General features: G+C 45.2%; 1 protein-coding gene across 1 annotated transcript in view; it reads left to right on the top strand.

Moving 5' to 3' along the window:
- Nucleotides 1-19,697, top strand: part of AFF3 (ALF transcription elongation factor 3) — a 2,498,221-nt gene that overhangs the window by 1,871,201 nt on the left and 607,323 nt on the right. The window contains exon 8 of the mRNA XM_069636694.1: nucleotides 16,867-16,918. Within this exon, the coding sequence (XP_069492795.1) occupies nucleotides 16,867-16,918 (52 nt within the window). The remainder of the gene's footprint in view (nucleotides 1-16,866; nucleotides 16,919-19,697) is intronic.

Raw genomic sequence — 19,697 nt, 5'->3', positions numbered from 1 at the left:
GGTGCTGATTCCTCCATACATCCACCAGGCCACGTCTCTCAAATGCCAGTCCCAAGTGTCCCAGCCTATCCACTCTTGTTCCCGCTGGGTCGCCTTTCCTTTTCCTGTCCCATGATTCATTAGCTCATGAGTTAAGGTCCCCTCCCAGTATGTACAAGTCTACCTCAATCTCCCGTATTTTGTCGAAAGCCGCCCCTAGGAAATTCTCTTGTCCCTGGTTGGGGGTGTATGTCGCTGCTAGCAGACTCCTTGCTCCCTCTAGGTTGCCCTGTAGAATTAGCAGTCTCCCTCCTAACAAGTTTGTAGCCACACAATCCTGCAGTCTACACTGTCTGTGGAGTAATATGCCAACACCCCCTTTTTTTAGTATTTCTGGATTCCCAATACACCTGTCATATCCCCCCTCCCCTCAGTGCCTGTTCCTCCCCCGTATTAGACAACTTTCCTCTAGTAAAAGCACATCTAGCGAGGCCTTCTGGAATTCCCACAGGCAGAGACATTTTCGTAGGTGAGTTAAGGCCTTTTATGTTGAGTGTGCCCACAGTTAGACCCGCTTTCGTGTCACCTTTCCCCATGGCCATGCATCTGCTCTTCCCTCTTCCTTCCCCTCATCCAGCTTTGGGTGTCATCCTTCCAACTTCCCCCTTGATGTGGAGACCCCACTCTGTTTCTTTCGTGTGTACAGCCCTGCTGTGAACCCCCTTAACAAAACTACAACTAAACTTTTGAACTAGGGAAATCCCAACATGGTGTGTTGAACTGTTGTTCCGGAGACGCCCCTCTCTCACAAGGGGCCACTTTGGAGTGGATGAGGTTACCTCCTGTCAGCGATTCGTCCTTATCATGTTCAGCATCTGCCCTGTTTGCAATGTCTATAGTGCGGTTTACTCGCGGTTCGGACACTCAGGCTGGCGTCCGACTGTTACTTCTGCGTGGAGGGTAATTTTTGGGTAGAGGGCCCATTGAGCCTCATGAACTTCCTCCCTGTTTGAGCCCTCCTTCTTCTCTGTGGGCCTGAGGCTGTGCCCAGTCATCCCTTGCTTGCTGTCGGGCCTCTTGGACTCCTCGGCTGCGCATCTATGTCCGCTGTAAGGTGTCTCAGGGCCTGTTCTGCCTCTTCGGCCAATGTAAGTCTGTATTCCATCCCTTCCATTTTGAATTCTAGCGAGAAAGGGTATCCCCCTCTATATCAGATTTCTTTTCATCATAGCCACGTTGTGATGGGTCCACAGCTTCTGTGCCTCACCAATGTGAGATTTGACAGATCCTGATATTTGGTTACTTTGGAGCCCTCGAACTCCACTTTGCGTTGTTGTTTCACCCTATTCAGGACCTCCTCCCTGTCTTTATAGCTCAGAAATCTAGCCACTATTGAGCGTGGGCCATCTCCGTAGGGCCTGCCACTTCTGTGAGCCCTCTCAAGGTGCACTGATTTGCCCCCTTCTGCTTCAAAGAGCTGGTATATCAAACCAATTACCTTCTCCTCCACTTGTCCCGGGGTTTCCCTTCCCGATTTGTTCAGCCCCAATATTCTTATATTGTTTCGTCGCTCCCTGTTTTCGAGATCATCCATTTTGAGTAGTATCTCTTCTCTGAGCTCTAGCTCTGTCATCCTTGCATCCAATTTCATTTCTACCAGGTCAATATTCAACTGGTTGTGCTTGAGCCCCTCCACATTGGCCTCCACGGACGTCATCATGCCTGTTAGTTCTGCCACAGAGGCCTGTATATCTCCTCGAAGGGCCTTGATCTCTGCCAAGATGCATCCTGAGTCTTCCTTTGTGCAGAACTTGGACATGTCCATTCCCGTCACCATTTGTTTCACTAGTTTCCTTTCCTGGGTGTCAGTCTCTGGTACTGCTGCTTTGGTGCCAGCTGCCACAGGTGTAGCTTCTCCGATTTCACAGAGAGCTTCTTACGGTTCTTGTCACTGGTGCTGATTTTGGGTCTGTTTCGCTCCCTGCATGGCACTACCATGTTGTTGCAGACCATGGGCAGTGTGTCTCAGCTTTCCTTTTCGTATCCCCCTCAGGTTTGGCACCCTATGTTTTGCTTGCCCTGGCGTGCTACTCTTCAGTATTGACTTACCAGGTGCGTCCTGGGGTTATGTAGAACTGTGCTCCGGCGTCACGCTCCTATGTGTGTTATTCTCCCCCAGTGTAGGGTGACTCGCATGGATTCTTTAATGTGACTGCCTCGTCCCACTTCAGACGTTCTTTCCGGGTGTTGGTTGAGAGCCGTATGTGTCGCCTTTCTTATGTCTGGGGAGCCGCGCTATGTGTCACGGGGCCTCTTTTTTCCTCCAACCCCGGCAAAGTACGATCCCTTCCTGGCCTGCTGTGGTTCACCGGTAGTCCTGCCTGACTCCCCTTTTGCCTCTATGTCCATGGGCTCATCTCACGTGTCCTGGGCCCAGTTGGGAGGACTATCACTCCGTCTCCTATTTGGCCACATGGAGGTCCCCTTTCAAGTGGTGGGGGCCCTGCTTCCGATTGTAACAGAGCCAGGTATTGCCTCATTACTGATACACCTCACTTGGGACACAGGCATTCCTCTCTGGTCCTGCTCGCCCCCAAGCACTCTACTGTCCGTGGGCCCCCTCCTAGCCTCGCCCAGAGTCAGGGTGTCCACACTCCAATGCCCGTTACTTCACTTCCAAGCTCTGAGTTCTGCAAAGCAGCCCCTGATGTATGTCTGCGGGCACGGGGGGTTGGGGGTAGCTCTATTGTTATTGCCCCTGTCCTGCGTCTTCGAGGACTGCCCGTATCATGGGAGGCTTGTGGGCCCCTTGACATTGTCCAAGGCCTCTTACCCATTCGGGGCTACTCTGGATGTTCTTAGGCAACTGTGGTGCCCCCCCTGCTGCTGGAAGTATGCGGGCCCGATGAGGGGCTAGGACGTACCTCGCGCTAGGTGAGGTTAGTTTCTGTCCCGCGGCGGGCTTTCCACAGTGTCACCCTCCTTCACTCTCATCAAGGGGGCCGTCCTCCCATCCGCTGGGCGGACTTCTGGTGCTCACCTCCAAGTTCCACCGGTTCCGGCGAATGGGCTATACCGTGGGGGAATCCCGCAATAGGCAGAGGACCGCTTCTCTTGTCCCTCTCTCTGTCAGCCCTGGGAGCGCATCCTGCTCCCTGCGCCACTCTGGCCCCTTCTCTGTTCTCCCGGCTATGGAGCTGGCGATGAACGGGGAGACCATTCGACTGTGGGTCGGTCACCCGGAAGTCTACACCCCTCCCTCTACTCCACACACGTCCTCTGCTCCTTATAAGCGGTGTGCTCCAGCAAGTTCCGTTCCCTGGTCTTTGGTGGCCGCGCGCCTTCTCGCCGTGTTTCCCCACCACACCTGCGTGGTCTATCTCATGGGCTTCACCTCAGGTTGCAATTTTCGTTCGTTCAGGTTGCTGAGTGTTTCAACCGCACTTAGATGTGGCCGGATTCTGCAATTTCGGGCTAGAATGGTCTACATCATCTCCATGTCGCTGACAGTATCGGGAGCAATCAACCTAGACGGCCATCTTCATCCGCGCCCCCTAGTGGTCTTGTGTGTAAATACTTTTGATGAAAACTTGTGCTGGGTTTCAGCCTACACTCTTATACCCACTAATGCCAACACATATCTCAAGCCTAACCAGGCTCTTATTCAAAGCTGTAAATAAAAGTAACAAATGCATCTCTATAAGTATCTCATTGCTGCATAAAAGGGAAATAACATAAGTGAGGAAGGATCCAAAAACAAAAACATATTTCAACTCTATCCTCTGTATATTTTTAGGATTTTAAATTAATTAAACTGTAAGCATCCATAAATTGTAAGTATTATAGCTCTTGAGATGGGTGCAGACTCCCTTGCGGAAAGCTGAGTGAAGACTGAGTGACTTTTGAGGAGCACTTTAGCATAATCACTAGTCAAGCGTACCTGTCTTAGATGCATTCTAGAACGGAATTCTGATTCACTCTACCATACCTTGTGCTTTTGCGGCAATACTGAATTTAAAATTTTAGGGCTCTGTGTCTTAAAACATTTTAGATTCCCTTTATATTTCTTGAGTCAGTGGTCTTATATAATTACTTCTGACAATAGAAATGGAAAAATTGAATAATCCGTCCTAGTTGTGAGCATAATTGACTGATAGGTTTACATTCATGTAATTCCAATACACGTTAAGGTACCTGTGTCAAGAACCTAAGCACTTTCAAGTCTGTGTTTCTGGGTGAGAGTTCATATAAACTATGGTATTGGCGGATTCTCAGTTCTAAAAACGAAAAGGAGGGAATCATAAATTGGGAAAAGCCTTAAACTTCTATGTTCTATTTCTATCGTTTTGGAGTGTTCTGCAGAAAAAACGCCAGGTTTTTAGTTCACTACGGAAATGTAATAGATGAGGGCAGAATTGGATGTAGAGTGTATAGGAATTCCCAAATCCCACCAGCTGAACTGGAAAAGCCTGATCACGGAGTCGAGAGTAATGGAAAGTGGAACCAATCAAAAGATTCACAGATTCAGAACGTAGACGGCGCGCCCTGGGACAGTTGCTATCGGAAATGTTATGTTATGTTGCTCTGTTATTTTGAACACACACTCACATCCTAACAGCACCACCTTGCTGCTGGATTTCAGGAAGGAAAGACATCAGATACATTGATAAGGGCGCTCTGTGGTTTTTGGGGGCGCAGAGTGAGCTGTTCATCCATCAGTACGCCCAGGTTGCTCGCTTGAGTTGTTGGTGCAGGGAGTGGGCATAGACTGGAAGGCCACAAATCCGGGGAGCGAGAGCTGGATTGTTGCCCTGGACAGAGACGAAATTTCTGCATCTCGGGGGAGCAGTGTTTATGTTTCATCAGTATACCTGTAAAGGAAGGTCCAGAATTAGCTGTTACGAACAACTAATAGCTCAGGAGCAACGAGTTTGTCTTGGAAACAAAACAGTGCAGCACAACAGTGGTTCGAATACCAATCCCTCCCTTGGGAAACCACTTGTTATAAATGAACAATAACAATTTTTTTTTTAAAACAGTTCAGCTTGGTCGTGCTTATTTTCAAGTGACTGACCACTGCTATTGGTGACCTTTCACTGAGAAAAGAGGTTATCCATGTGAGAGCCAAGTCCATTGGATGCTCGCCCTGCTAGTCAGCATTTCTGCTGTTTGGCAGTGTTGACAACCTGCTCTACTTCCTGAACTAATGAAGGCCCTAGTTGTATCTCCTACATCTGTGAAAGGGTTCAAATAATAGTTGGGGAAAAGGACAAAGCTTATATGTAATAATTAGAAGCTTGCCTTTCAAGGGGCCCTCCGGTGACTGAAGAATGCAGCAGACCATCTCCTTCTCAACATGGTTTATAGAGGCCACATCTCCCAAGTACTTAGAACACTTTCATTGTTTATAGGTCTTTGAAACACCAAAGTTTGAAAATGAAACTTCGAAAATACAACCTTTTCTAGAATTTTCATTGCTATACATTTAAGTTTTAAAATATGTTTCATTTGTTTATGTTATGTTTACAATGGTTTCCGTTTTTCTGTTCCATGACATCCCGCTGCCCCGTCCGCTATCTTATGGTATCATGTATATGTCTCCACTCTTTCTCATGCATTTTATTTGTACTTCATAATACAGGGATATAGCCATCGTTACCCTCTTTTTGCCCTCACTTCTAGTCCCTGAAAATATCGACCTAATTCCCATAGCATTTTTCAATGGGAAAATCCCATTGATAAACGCTTTGTGAATCATCCCCTATGGATCTTTCCGCCATATTCAAAACAGTTTTTTGTTTAATGATGAAAGTGCATGTACCTCTGTGCCCCCAAAACCAAATAGCCTCTTCCTCCTAATTATTTTCAATTGTTACTTCAATTTTGCAACCTTTTCTCACTTTCGATTTTAAAACTTTGGTCATTTCAAGCATTTCTTTCAATCTGTGAACTTTCATATCTTTATTTTCGATTTTAACAATCTAAGATCGTTGTTTTGTTCTCCCTTGTACCCCTCCCTTACCTCGTTGCGCCCTGAAACACTTGTGTCTGGGCGCGATATTTATAAAATATCATATCATACCCGTACTACTTGGCTCCCTGCAGCTAACCTCGTGAAGCCTGAATCCATGTGCATTGCGCGCATCAGGCCTTCATTTAAAAATGGCCGCCGTTAGTGAGAGATACATTGCTCTGCTGAGTCCCTCACTCCTGGAGCTCCCCGTGACTTTCAAATGGGAAGCAGGACATTCTCGGCCCAGGCTGCACATTTATTGAATGCCCTGCCCCGAACCCCTAACACCCGCAAACCTGTGCTGGCCCAGGGTGAAGGAGGCCTACTGGGAAATCTCCAGAGTTCCCTATAGGCCAGTCCACCTCTGTACCCGCACACCTGTGCTGCCGTGTTCCTCTAATTTGGAAGCCGCTTGCCTACACTGATGCCCTTACGTGGCATGTGGTGAACACAGGTCCTTGGTGTATTACTTTGGTTTCTTTGTACTTTAAAAGACCTGACTAGATTGTTCACAATTGTTGTGACGCGTGGCAGAGGTAACCATGGACATGTTTCTTTCATGTTCTGTGAGCTCCATTCCGGTGGCTGGCACACATGCTACCCCCTTTGCTTTTGTGGCAGCCTTTCTCACAGAGACACAGCTTAATGCAACGTTTCCGGTTGTGCTGTCACAGCGGCGTCCCTTCGCTTAGTGCAGCTTGTTTCTCGACACAAAAGCAGACTAATTGAGACAACTGCCTTCTTTCACAGTTCACTTAATTGAAATTAATTGCGCATTTTATTTCAATTCAATAGTTTGAAGTACCTTTTGTTTTCCACCCCAGGAAGTACAACAGCTGCACTTGACAACCGCCCACGTGCAGGCAGCACACATTAGCTGATTACAAATATCGTGCTTGTTTTTTTGTTGAGGAGATGCAATGCTTTTTAAGGCCTGGCAACATGTCGCTTCTTTCGAGTTCAAAGATGGTTTAATCACTCTTCCATAATTCACCAAACGCTGGCTGCTTGCCTGTTATGCCCGTCCATAAACTTCTTTGAACCCTCTTGTCATGACACACGACTCTGCTGGGAACAGCGCTTCTTCCAGCCCCTGCTCCTGTCCCGTGCGGCTCAGTGATGTAGAGCTCACTGGATGCAGAGCTGGTTGTACCCTGTCCTTCCACGCAAGCAAGATCTATGCAAGTGGGAGCGTGCTTTTTAGTGGCAGTTCGGTTCACGCCTAGACAGTGTTTGGCAGAACCGCCACACATTAGAAAAGCCAACTCACATCTCCCCTCCAAGCAAGTCATCATCACTCTCAAAGGTGCCTTTGCATCCAAAATTCTGTCATAGCAGCACCAATGTCCAGGAATCAACAACAGTTTCCTCCTGCAACCTTTTATAAATGGATTGCCACCAAAGATCACGGCTCACGCATAGGCTGGGGCACAGCTTTAAGTGGGCCGGGGCTAGCTAGGGCCAGAGCTGAGCCCGGACAGTTTCCAAAAAGGGCTCCTGAGCCGGGGCCCTACCATGCCCCACTCCCGAGTGGCTCCAGCCACGTCAACACTTCCGTCAGGCAGGCACAGGCTGCCTGCAGGTGCCAGCACTTCGGAAGTACTGACACCCGCAAGCAGCCTGTGGAATCGTGCAGCGCTTCGGCTACACGGGCTGCTTGATGTCTCTGTACTCAGAAACAGGAGGAGAGCTGGACTGCCCAGCTCTTATTTTGTTTCTGAGTAAATAGTCATCACGCAGCATGAAGCAAATAGGCTTCATGCTGCTTGATGACTTAACTCGAAAACAAAAGGAAAGCTGGACAGTCCAGCCATCATCCTGTTTCAGAGTACAGAGACATCACCAGCAGGGTGACGTTTCATTCAAGGAGCCAGTGGTTAAAGCGTGGCCTACCACCGGCTTCTAGGATGATAGGACTGCCTGCTGTGTGTGAGCTGGGTCACACTGGTGTCACACCTTTGGTGCACCCAGCCCCTTCTTTTGTTTAAAAGGAGGGACTGGGCTCATCAAAGGTAATAATGCCATTGCGCGCCAGCTCTACTTCTATTACCAGCATCCCCCAACCTTAGATGAAAGGGGCTCTGCTAAGGGGTACGTGGCCTAAGTACCCTTACTTAGGCCACGCCCCCTAAGGAGAGCCCTCCCCTCGATTTCTAAACCCACTTAATGTACTATCTCCTACTGTTTTAAGTACATAGACACCAGCAGCAGGCAGACCTTTCATTCAAGGAGGCCGTGGTTAAAGCGGGCTCCTTGAATGAAAGGACTGCCTGCTGCGTGTGAGCTGGTGCACACTGGTATCACACCTTTTGGTGCGCCCAGCCCCTGCTTTTGTTTAAAAGGAGGGGCTGAGCGCATCAAAGGTAATGATCCCAGTGTGCCCCAGCTCCACCTCTTTTACCAGTAGCCCCCCCCCACCCGTAAACAAGGGTTTTTTTCGTTAGGCCACACCCCCTAACTAGAGGCCCCCCCCCTCGATTTCCAATCCCACTTAAAGCACTGGCTCTGGGCGATCACTTACCTTCACGGCATGAGCCACTTACTTGGGCGGTTACGTGCTTACAATCAGGCCTTTGAAATGTTGTTAAATCTGTGGTTGATATGAAATGTAAGAACAACAATGCAGTGTCTGTGAAACATTTTTATTATTAAGGGCAGAGTCTTCAGCAGCGGTACACCATATTACGGTAATCAAACGGCTTTTAGCAAGGAAGGAAAGCCGTAGTATCTACGGGGCTCAGGGAGTGATAAGGGTGATCAAATGGATATTTGGGTAAAACAACAGTAAAGATCACTGAAGGTGGAACGTGGAATTGCATGTATTAACTGAATATTGCCACTGTCCCTGCGGATGCTAATTTTATTGTCAAACTTCGTGCAGTAGTAGGTGAATTTCTGAAATCGTAAAATTCTGCTAAAGGCTTCTTTGAACTCATTTGCAGAGAAGCTCCGAGCTGAGTGCACCCGGAGTAAGCAGATTACAGTATCTCGCGAGATCCGGGTACACTCAACCATCCCCTGGGTGTCTGTTTATTCTGTCATTACTCTGCTGTTAATGCGTGCATTACACGCTATGTGAGACTAAGCTCTGCCAGAAACTGATACGCAGCTATGTACTCCTGATTGGTCACTAACTTGACAAATACCCCAACATCTATCTATATATCAGTAAAAAAACTTTGTTAAAGGGATGTTATGGTTCAAAGTAAAACCGAAAAACCCCTGAAATTCGGCAGTTATGGTAAGATAAGCAACCATAACTCGCGCCCCCGTGCACTGCTAACACTAACAATGTGATCATTGATGACATCACTGATGACATCACATGGATGGCTTTCTTCAGTAACAGTCAGGAAGTAAAAATTGAAAAGGTACTATATTTGTAGACTTAGGGTCAAGTCATATCATATGAAACATATATAAAGCGGAAGACACAGGCTTGAAAGAGAGCAATCCTTTCTGTGCATGAAGATAATCATTAGAGTTATCAGCACTTTCTCATAGTTTTATTTTTATAACTATACCTTCCCTGTATATGCTCATATTTGTATACATTGTACTCACACTCCTTTCCTTAGGGTACACTGACATCATTTGATACACATACATACAGTAAGTAGCAGCTTTGAAACAGAGCAATCATTTCTCTGCATAAAGATAATCAGTTAGGTTATGAACTCTTTCTGCTACTTCTTCTGCTTTTTTGCTTAATTCTCTGTCTCTGCATATACTCATATTTGTATGTGTTTTTGTCTCTTTGTGTTTTGTCTGTATTAAGTGTAATTATGAATTAAGTGGGTTTTATTAGCTACTTATTACATGTTTCACAGTACGCAAAACTCTAATAAGAAAGCAGTTATCATTTCATTATTCTACGTGGCAAGATTATGAATATTGCACCTTCATCATGTATACTGCACACACTGCCTAAGTTTCTGCATGAGTTGCTTAGTATACTGGATAGAACTTCATAATAGAATGCTATTTATATCAATGCATTGCTTAATGCACTAATTAGCTCATGATATTTATTCAAATGATCCTTCACACTTTTTGGTCAACATTATAAGAATCCCTCCTACAAAGTTTTCATGAAAAGTAAATGCACATGTGATGTCATCAGTGATGTCATCAATGACATTTGTGATGTCATCTTTGATGTCCTGGGTGTTAGTGTTAGCAGTGCACGGTGGTGTGAGTTATGGTTGCTTATCTTACCATAACTGCCGAATTTCAGGGGGTTTTCGGTTTTACTTTGAACCATAACGCCCTTTTAACAAAGTTTTTTCACTGAATTTCATAGGTTTTTAGTAGCGCAACTTAACCATAACGTCCCTTTTAACAAAGTTTTTTTCACTGAATTTCATATGTTTTTAGTAGCACAACTTAACCATAATATCCCTGACTTTAAATACATGTAACATAGAGCATACTGAACCCCTAGCTAGTGATTTCGATGTCCGCAGACTACCGCAATGTCCGCGGACATATCGAAAATCTGAGCGTGGTGAATGTAAATTTAAATAGTGTGCCCCATTTCCCCTTTGAGGTTGGCTCTGAAAAGAGCCATTTTTGGGGTTTTCTTTTGCAGATGCTTGACAGACACCTGTTATTTTGTATTTTTTTTCTTACTTTACTCCTAAAATCTTCACATAACCTTCTCCAAAGCAACCCTTACATTCCAAAACAGAATGGCATTTCCCATAAAAGATAAGGAAATGCCATCTACTTTAAAATAAACAGCATTACTGAAATCAATATTCTCATTATTACAGAAGAACATACCAGCTCTAAGCATGAAGGCACACATGCCTCGGTTGATTACACACCTAGCATTGTTTTGATGAGGACAAAAAACGGAACTATTGTCCCATATTGCCTAATCAAAATTACTTTGGCATTTGGAAGGATGTTCATTACTGCTTGAACCAACTGTTCCAAATCTGCCAACAAAGTAGGGGCACTGACATAGCCCAAATGGAAAGCACCATAGTGCAAAACCACCACATGGGGACTGTTGATCCTGCCCATATCTTCACAAACTTTTCAATTCCCTGTACATTGCAATCAGGCACAGTGCTCCACACCACCTCCACTCCTTTAACATCAAAATTCTTTGCAACATGCCTGCATTGAGCATACTGTTGTAAACCATGCACAAACATATCTCCAAGCACCAACACCCTGACTTTCTTCACTTCTGCCATCTTCACTACACACAGTCTCTTTGAAAACAAATCCACAACCTCAACATCTGATTGGCTGATCCCTACAGTCTTCTTTCCATGCTGGATTTGCTGGAAAACCCCGGATGTAGCACGCCCTGTCCGCAAACCACATAACTCTTAGACAGCCCTTCTACCATTTCCACTTCATTCTCTGTGCCATTCCCTCATTGGATACAGCTAAGCAGGCACACAATACGGAGAACGTCCTCAGAACACAGCCATTTTGTTTATTTTTGAACATTTCAGGACACCGCGAGTGTTCTTAGAACACATTCAACTTGCCAGCGAGCAATACGGACAACGTCCTCAGAACACCCCCATTTTCTTTATGTACGAACATTTCAGGACACCGCGAGTGTTCTTAAAACACTTTCAGCTTGACAACGAACAATACAGACAACGTCTTCAGGGCACCCCCTGCGAACATTCCAGGACCCCACGAGTCTTCTTAGAACACTTTCAACTTGACACCGAATCCATTCTGTTTATTTACAAACATTTCAGAATAGCCGTGTTGTCCGCAGAAAAATCGAACACAACAAAAGTGTCTAGCACATAAAAAACAGAACATTGAACCTATCTTATACTCCCCCACCCTCCCCAAACACTCTTATACACCAACACACTCCACTAAATACAACTTTTAAACCAAGTTTCACCGCGCTGTCCGCAGTCGTCCGCGAATGCAAGATGGCGGGCGCCACAGAAAATCTGACGCGCTGCACGCACCATGCCGTCCAATCAGCGAACATGTCGCATGTCCGCGGACATCACGCAAGCCGCTCGGCCAATCAGGGCACTGTCCGCGGAGCGAACCGGGAAGTCCGTCCGCGGAGCGAACGGAGATATCACACATTTTTTTGCCTTACATTTTGGTCAATTTAAAAAAGAAACTACTGGACGGATTTACACCAAATTTGCAAAAGCACGCTTTCGGGACCAAGCCCCCGCTCCTGCCGCAAATTTGGTGTAAATCCGTCCATCGGTTTGGGCTGTAGGCGTGCGCAAAGTTTTTTTCCATTATGTCTATGGGAAAAAACAAATGTTTTGGGACCGCCCCTATAACTATGCCCCCCCTGGACCAAACCTCTCCACACTTTGCAAACAAATTCAGAGTGGGCCATATACTTTTTTTTGCAAAGTTTGGTGAGGATTCGTCCAGAGGGAGCGAAGTTATAAGCCACCCAAAAAATGCTCTTCCTATGGAAACACCAACTTAACCATAACTACATGGACGCTACTGCGTCCATGTAATATAAAAGTGAAAGGTTACGTGTGGGTTTGTGGGTTCCTTATACAATTCCACACCATTTCACCAGCCTGCCTCAAATTGTTCATAGTTACTTGTTTGGACCCTCTGGACATTACTGACTACATGACATTTAGACACCCCAACCCTTTCTCCGCATTTCAGCAAAAGTTAAAATATATTTGTGGGTTTGTGACATGTCGACGAAATCGTAAACTATGTTCACCCGGAAGGGAAACAAAAAATGTATGAAAGGTGAAGCTAAAGGCAGGTAGCATTCCAGAAGTTTTCCAAAGGTTTGCAGCGTCAGGTGAAATTACTTATCCAGAGGATTTTTGCGAGATGTTCCCTGCCGACGAAGCCGTAAGACATGTTCACTGGGAAGGTTTTATTGTAAGTTTCACAATGCCATAAATAGGGGTGTACCGAACTTCGGCTTTGAGTAAGTATTCAGTCGAATTCTGGCTGAAAAAGAGCTATTCGGCTCGGGCCAAATAGTTTCTTGCTATTCGGCTCTTGCCGAATACTTTGTCACTCTCATTCGAATACAGTGCAATGAGAAATCAGAAAGGCAAGCATAGACTTCAGTTTACAAAACTGAATAGAATTAGACCACCCACTTAGCCACAAGACCAGACATATTGCTATTACACAGCTGTAAAATATCTTATATTGTAATCTGCTCTTTAGGGTATGTTTTGTTGCATGTTCTTAAACATGAAATGTGCTCACCTTTTATACTTAGCCTGCAACAATACAGGAACATCTTTTCTTTTGGCGAATGTTTATATGCAATGTGCACTTTCTTCAGTTAGAAAAGACAAACTGAAAGAAATGTGCATATTTCACTTTAGGGTACATTCAGTTCCTGTTATGTCACTTCCCATTGCATATGTCCTGCCTTTTCTTTTTTTAATGACTTGAGTCCTGAGTTTAACATTGTTTAATATTTTATCAGGAATGATAAGGTGCATATGTTTGTGTATTGGGAGGAGTGGTGAGGATAATTGAAAAGTGAGCAGCATTTGTTCCTATGGGCCATGCCCATAGAGAAACATTATGAATCCACACTAGGTAGTGGAGACTAGCAGGGCTCGGTTAGGTGGGGGCATATTACTTTGCCTGACATAACAGACCTCAGAGGAATTTATGTTGGGTAACCTCTCCAGTTCCAAAGTACGGCCAGTGTGTGACAGCGGGTAAAAATTGGTGTGAGGACTCTGTATGAGACAGTCAGAGAGCTATGCTCTATTGGTGGTATTTGTAGGATGTAGAGTTAGGTCAAGCCAGAGAATTCCTGGGATGGGCCATGTCGGGCCGAGACTTGGAGTCCGGCTTGACTCCAAGTGGCAAACATGGGCTGAACCGGTAAAATGAGCATGCATGTATTGGAACCAAAGACACCATTGCTGACACTCTGCCGGCACACAGTGCAAGCCCCCATTACTTGCATCCTGCCTCCCCAACACTTCCACAAACTTCCTACTTGGGGCTGAAACCCCTTACACAAATACCATACATGGTATTCCACCTCCCACCTCAACAACACCAATCCCCCTACCTGGAATTCTGCTTGCCCATCCCTACTAAACATAAATCCCTGCATGGCCTGCCATCACCCCAGACCACGCAGAGAGACAACACCCTACATCTACTCGGAGCAATCAGACAATGAAGGTTACATTTTCTTTTTTTCTGGCTTTTACACTTTAAATAAAGATGCTGATTGATTACAATGAAGAGAAATACAAGTATGGAATGCATGTAAAATGGTGCTTTTGTTATAAGTGTGTTTTTTCAAGTGTGGAACATGTTTTATTAATTAAAGCAACTATTTGGCTTCATATTCGGCTTCAGCCGGATAGTTCACAAACTATTCGGTATTCGGCTGAATACTACATATGCTATTCGGCACAGCCCTAGTCATAAACCATGTTCTCCAGCAAGGGAAGAAAAAGTGTTTGCCACATCACATGAAATTACTTTGCCAGAGGATTTTTGTGAGATGGTGCCTGCCGACAAAGTCATAAACCACGTACACTGGGAAGGGAAAGAAAACATGTTGTTTCTCACCCAGTCCTGACATAGAAACAAAACTTGAGGTCCCTATAGGACCTCAAAAACCACATTTTAAGGCCCTGGGATGCACGATATCTGAGATATTTGCACAGCAATGCACTGCAACGAACTGCACTAAGCCAGGGTAAGGCGGAACAGCAACCTACAGGATCATTCATTTTCAACAATTAATGAGTGTGTTATCATGTCTATCTACAGAACCCATTCGGAGAAGGGGTACATTTGCTAGTGACTTAATAAAAATCGAATATAAAGCCTGCATTGTGCTGTAGAGACTAAAGCAGAAATTATTCTTTGCCCATATACTGTGTCACAGTTTGCAAATAAGAGTGTTTTTATCAGGTATTATTATTGATAGTGAATGCAACTCTAGACAAACGTAAACTGTACCACAGGCTGTGCTGCTGGGAATCGCCACTGCGAGAGTGGAAAAGAGAGATCCCCAGAGTTGGGTAGTGGAAGATGACAATGATTGTGTCAGTGATGTCGGCGGACTACCATACAATGTCTGCCAGAAAGGAAGCAGGGCATGATGTCAAAGCCTTGTCAAGGTGTGGAAGGGCATTTTGCTGCAGATTGCAATAGTTAACTGTGAGATTAAGTAGTCCCAGAAATATGACAAACAGAATTGCTGTTTCGTTCCCGCGTCACTAAGTCCCCCAAAGTTAGCAGCTATTGCTAGGTTAAATAAAAGTTGGACATAGGCTAACACTATCAACAGCAGATTCGTCAAAGGGGAGGGGTCGCTGGTTGTTAATGTTAACCAAGTAATAATAATAATAATAATAATAATAATAATTAATAATGTTAACTAATTGCATGTGGTGGTGGTGTTTGTTGACCTTAAGAGTCTGCAACCTGGAGCACTCGCATGTTTTGGACTTCTACTACCATGATCCCTCTCCGTTTAATGCACTTACTAAGGCTGATGGGAGTTGTAGTCTAAAACATATAGAGAGATGAAGGTTGCAGACACTTGGTTTACACCTTTCAAAGGGTTATCGCACTGATTGAATTAAGGGGATGCAGTCAATTGGGTGGTGTGTTTTGATTATACATAGGGATTGTCATGCTTGGAGGGATAAAAGACTTATAAGCCGTTGAGACCAAACCATTGCCTAGGCTTAACTTTTAGTGAACTAATTAATTCACGGAAATTACGTCATTCACATTTTGGGGAATAGATAACTGGTGTCATCATTGCTATAAGGTATGGAGTTGAAATCAGTGCTTTCTGTGCAGCGGCAACTGACTAGACTACCACAAATGTCATAATTTGAGTTGATGAAAGACTAATTAAGGAGGCCAAGGGCTGGTCCTTTACCCAAATACTTATCACACACCTGCACTGCCTCCTTGCAACCCGTGCACTTGGGTCTGTATCTGCAACCTACAGTCCCCTTACCTGCACTTATTTGACACCTCTTGTATGCGCTTTAACCTTGCTCTTGCCACCTGCTGGCTGCACTACCTGTTGTGTTTTTTTATCCTGTGTTCAGCACTTCCCACTCCTCCCCTCCCCCTTGCAATTTCCCCCTTCCCTCTCCCCTGCACTTGCACGTTCTCAATGTCACTTGGCCTAGTAATATCGTTCTTTTGTCCTCCCTTGTTCCCCACCCTTGCCTCGTCGCGCTCTGAAACACTTGTGTCTGAGCGAGATACAAATAAAATTAAAATAAATAAATATATCAGTCGACATAAAGGAAGCAGCTAAATCTGCTCAGGAAGGTTTGAGGTGCACCAACTAACTGCCTGCCCCATCTCATTTCAAAAGTAAAGAACTTTGAAACATAAGATAACCCATCCCAACATCTGACATTTTGTAGAACAACTCACGGCCTCCATTTTACAACGGTAATCTTGTGCCGTGATCCCGTTCCCTCTACGTCCTTGGTGCAACAGAACAGCCAATTTGTTCTGATTGAGGAGCTGTGTCACCGCCTCCATTAACAGCCTTCAGAACATGTTGTCTAAAAATATTCCTTTGCAGTGATGCACATTTTTATCGCTGGGCTATTAATAATCAGCGGCCGCTGTTCTGATGAATGCGGTCCTTTGGGTCATGGACAAGAAGCAGGAAGTGGTTGGTGAAAGTTTGGTCTCTATAGTTACTACTGCTGATTCTACAAAGGTAATTGATTTCAATACAGGTGGCAATAGCCCCCTCCCCCTCCGCAGATAACTTAATCGTCGACAGTCTGAAGGCATCACAGATGCACCTGCGCACCACGGCCTTGCCCAGTAGTAAGAATTTTAAGCGGTATTTTCCGGTTGAAGCACCTGTGATTGACAGATTGTATGTCTTCTTGTTTTTGTAGAATGCTAGAGGATGACCTGAAGCTGAGTAGCGATGAAGAGGATCTCGAGCAGGTGAGGCCCGGCTTTCTTTGCACCTTGAATGCACGCTCCCCATGCCCTGTTAGAGAGACATGCCAGGCTGGCTGGCAGAAGTGCTCGATTGCAAATGCAGTGAGTGCATCGAGGCAATGCAACGCATGCAATCTGAAAATGTGCTTCAGTAGTATCGTCTTTGGAAAGTCTGAGAGGTCACCTCGCCATAGCTCTCACATTTCTCCAGGCACTGCATGCCAAAGTCAACCAAAGTTTTTTTTCCTAGGAGTTCTGGGATTTGCAATTTTCTAACTTTAAAATGGGAAAGAAAAAACGACAAGTATCAGAATTGAAAGGGAAACCATGGCATGGAGAAACTTGAGAGCTCTGTGTCAACCTGACAGAATCAACGGTTGGAATATTTTTATTGACATTGGTAGTTTGGCACAAAGGGAGGGCTCTAAGTGGAGTCCTGTGAGCACGCTTTCTTGTCCGAATGCTTACCCAATCTCCTTCACTTTTGGCCTCCCTCTTTGATGGCTGCATCTTTTATCAGCAACACTGAGGATGAGTCCATATCCCTGCGATCTCTCTTCTCCAGTCTTGGGCTTTCATTTCACAAACAAATGCATTCTGGAAGTTGCAGTCTTTGCTAACCTCAATTGAACAGAGGGAACTTAGACACTTGATACAACTGATTTGTGAAAAGGGAAACCCCAGAATAGAAAGTTGGTGTTTCCGGTGATAAGGAGTCATTCGACCAACCTTTGACTAGGATCATTGGTTTTATATCGTGATCTTGAGGGGCTGTGACCTGTTGCCGGCCAAGTTAGTTTAGAAGATCTGGTGGCCTTTCAGAGATAGCTCAGCAAAGCTATTACCAATTCACTATGCAGAGTGTTTGCAAGTTATGGAAACAAAAGTCGTGTGTGCACTACAGAAGGCAAGGTAGCAGCAGCAGACATACAGTGCACAGTCTGCAGTATAGTAAATGGGGGGCTGTGGCTGTACATTTCTGAGGAGGTCTTGAGGTGGATTGCTAGAGAGTCAGAGAAGGGATTTCATTGTCTGCATACCAGGATGGCTGGAACATATGAATTTATTGGAAGTTTTGATGTAAGCGCGTGTGGAGTTTCAGAATACTTGGTTTCATCATGTTTGTGAAAGGGAATGTCAAGAGTTTACTATAGAATTATCAAAGGGGCCTGAACCAAATTCAAGTTGTACTGTTAAAGAATGTTTCTGCCACTGTGTCAAGCTGCTGCCATATCGTTTTTTGATGGTTAGCTGGCCTACTTAGGGAAGCATTCCAATGGATTTCCATTGCACCTTGGAATATTGGTGTGTAATGATGTCTATTGATTTCAGTTGATATTTATATAAACCAGACTGGGTCCATTTCATAAAAATCATAGGGTAGTGAAAGAGGTATTTCGCAGCCCTCATGCAACTCAATCACATCATAGAAAATAACATCACACAGTTGTTGAACACGGTGATAACAACCTCTAAACTCCTATAAATGTGGTATAGTGCAGATAAGGAACGAAACATGTTGGGTTTAGATATGAACACCCACATTGATGTGGTTGTATAACAACTAACTAATGAAAGTTACTTGGGCAGAAGAGAACCGTGCCCTCACATGCACTCAAGACTAAGGGCCTCATTACACGGATGGCGGTAGGGATTTACCGGTACCGGTAAAATACCGGTACAGGTAAATCCCTACCGCCTTACTACGAGGTCCCTTTGCGGGTTGGGGGGTTTAACGCCTGCTTTTTGCAGGCGTTAAAATCCAACCCGCTAAGGGACCTCGGAGCTAATTACGACACCGCAAAATTGCGGTGCCGTAATTAGCGCCTTCCCCATTCCCATAGAGCCCTATGGGGCAGAAATGGGAATGGGGAAGGGCAATGGCAGAAGGGGGATTTACCGCCCCTCCAACCTTGGAATGGGGCGGTAAATCCCCTTTCCGCCAAAGCGGTGCTGGTATTTTACCGGCATGAGCCATGGCGCTAATAGCACCATGGCTCACCGCCTACCGGGTAATGAGGCCCTAAGACTTGTCAATCATTTGTCATTATGAAATGTACAACTGTGGACTTTTAGAAATATGATTTTTTTAGAATACATTGCTTGTGTAAATTAAATATTTTATGATGTGCATATTATTTTTTATCAATTGTATTTTGTACAAGCACAAGTCACTTTTGTGGTGGGACACACTGGTCACTTTGTAAAGCACAGATCACTTTCTGATGCTTTTATGATTGAGATGTTTTAATGTTATACTGAATAAAATAGAAATGTTGGTTTAATTAATGAGGTGTATCCATGTGAAGGTCGAATTCTCCTTTGCATTCTAGGAGCACCTTGAAAGTGATGACTATAGCAACTTAGCGGTTGTTTAGGTTGAGAGAGAGAGAGAGCGAGAGAGAGAGAGCGAGAGAGCGAGAGAGAGAGAGAGAGAGAGAAAGTGTGTGTGTGTGTGTGTGTGTGTGTGTGCGTGCGTGCGTGCGTGCGTGCGTGCGTGCGTGCGTGCGTGCGTGCGTGCGTGCGTGCGTGCGTGCGTGCGTGCGTGTGTGTGTGTGTGTGTGTGTGTGTGTGTGCTCACTTTTCCCTGGTGTCCCTCAGTGTTAAGTACGAACACGATGATAAGTAAATGTAAACAATTTTTATTAAAAACGTATGGGTGCGAAATGTTGATAAGGATCATCACCAGTCAGGTTGCGTGAAACCCAGGCAATATCGCTGGCATTTGTATGGCAGCCTTAGCCAGCGGAGGGGCGTGTTGCATTTCCGTCTCTATTGGATT

The sequence above is a fragment of the Ambystoma mexicanum genome, chromosome 7p, assembly GCF_040938575.1.
Source record: "Ambystoma mexicanum isolate Mex_15411 chromosome 7p, UKY_AmexF1_1, whole genome shotgun sequence".
NCBI classification, from domain to species: Eukaryota; Metazoa; Chordata; class Amphibia; order Caudata; family Ambystomatidae; genus Ambystoma; species Ambystoma mexicanum.
Note: the sequence above shows the minus strand (reverse complement) of the source record. Positions and strands in the feature narration are given on the sequence as shown.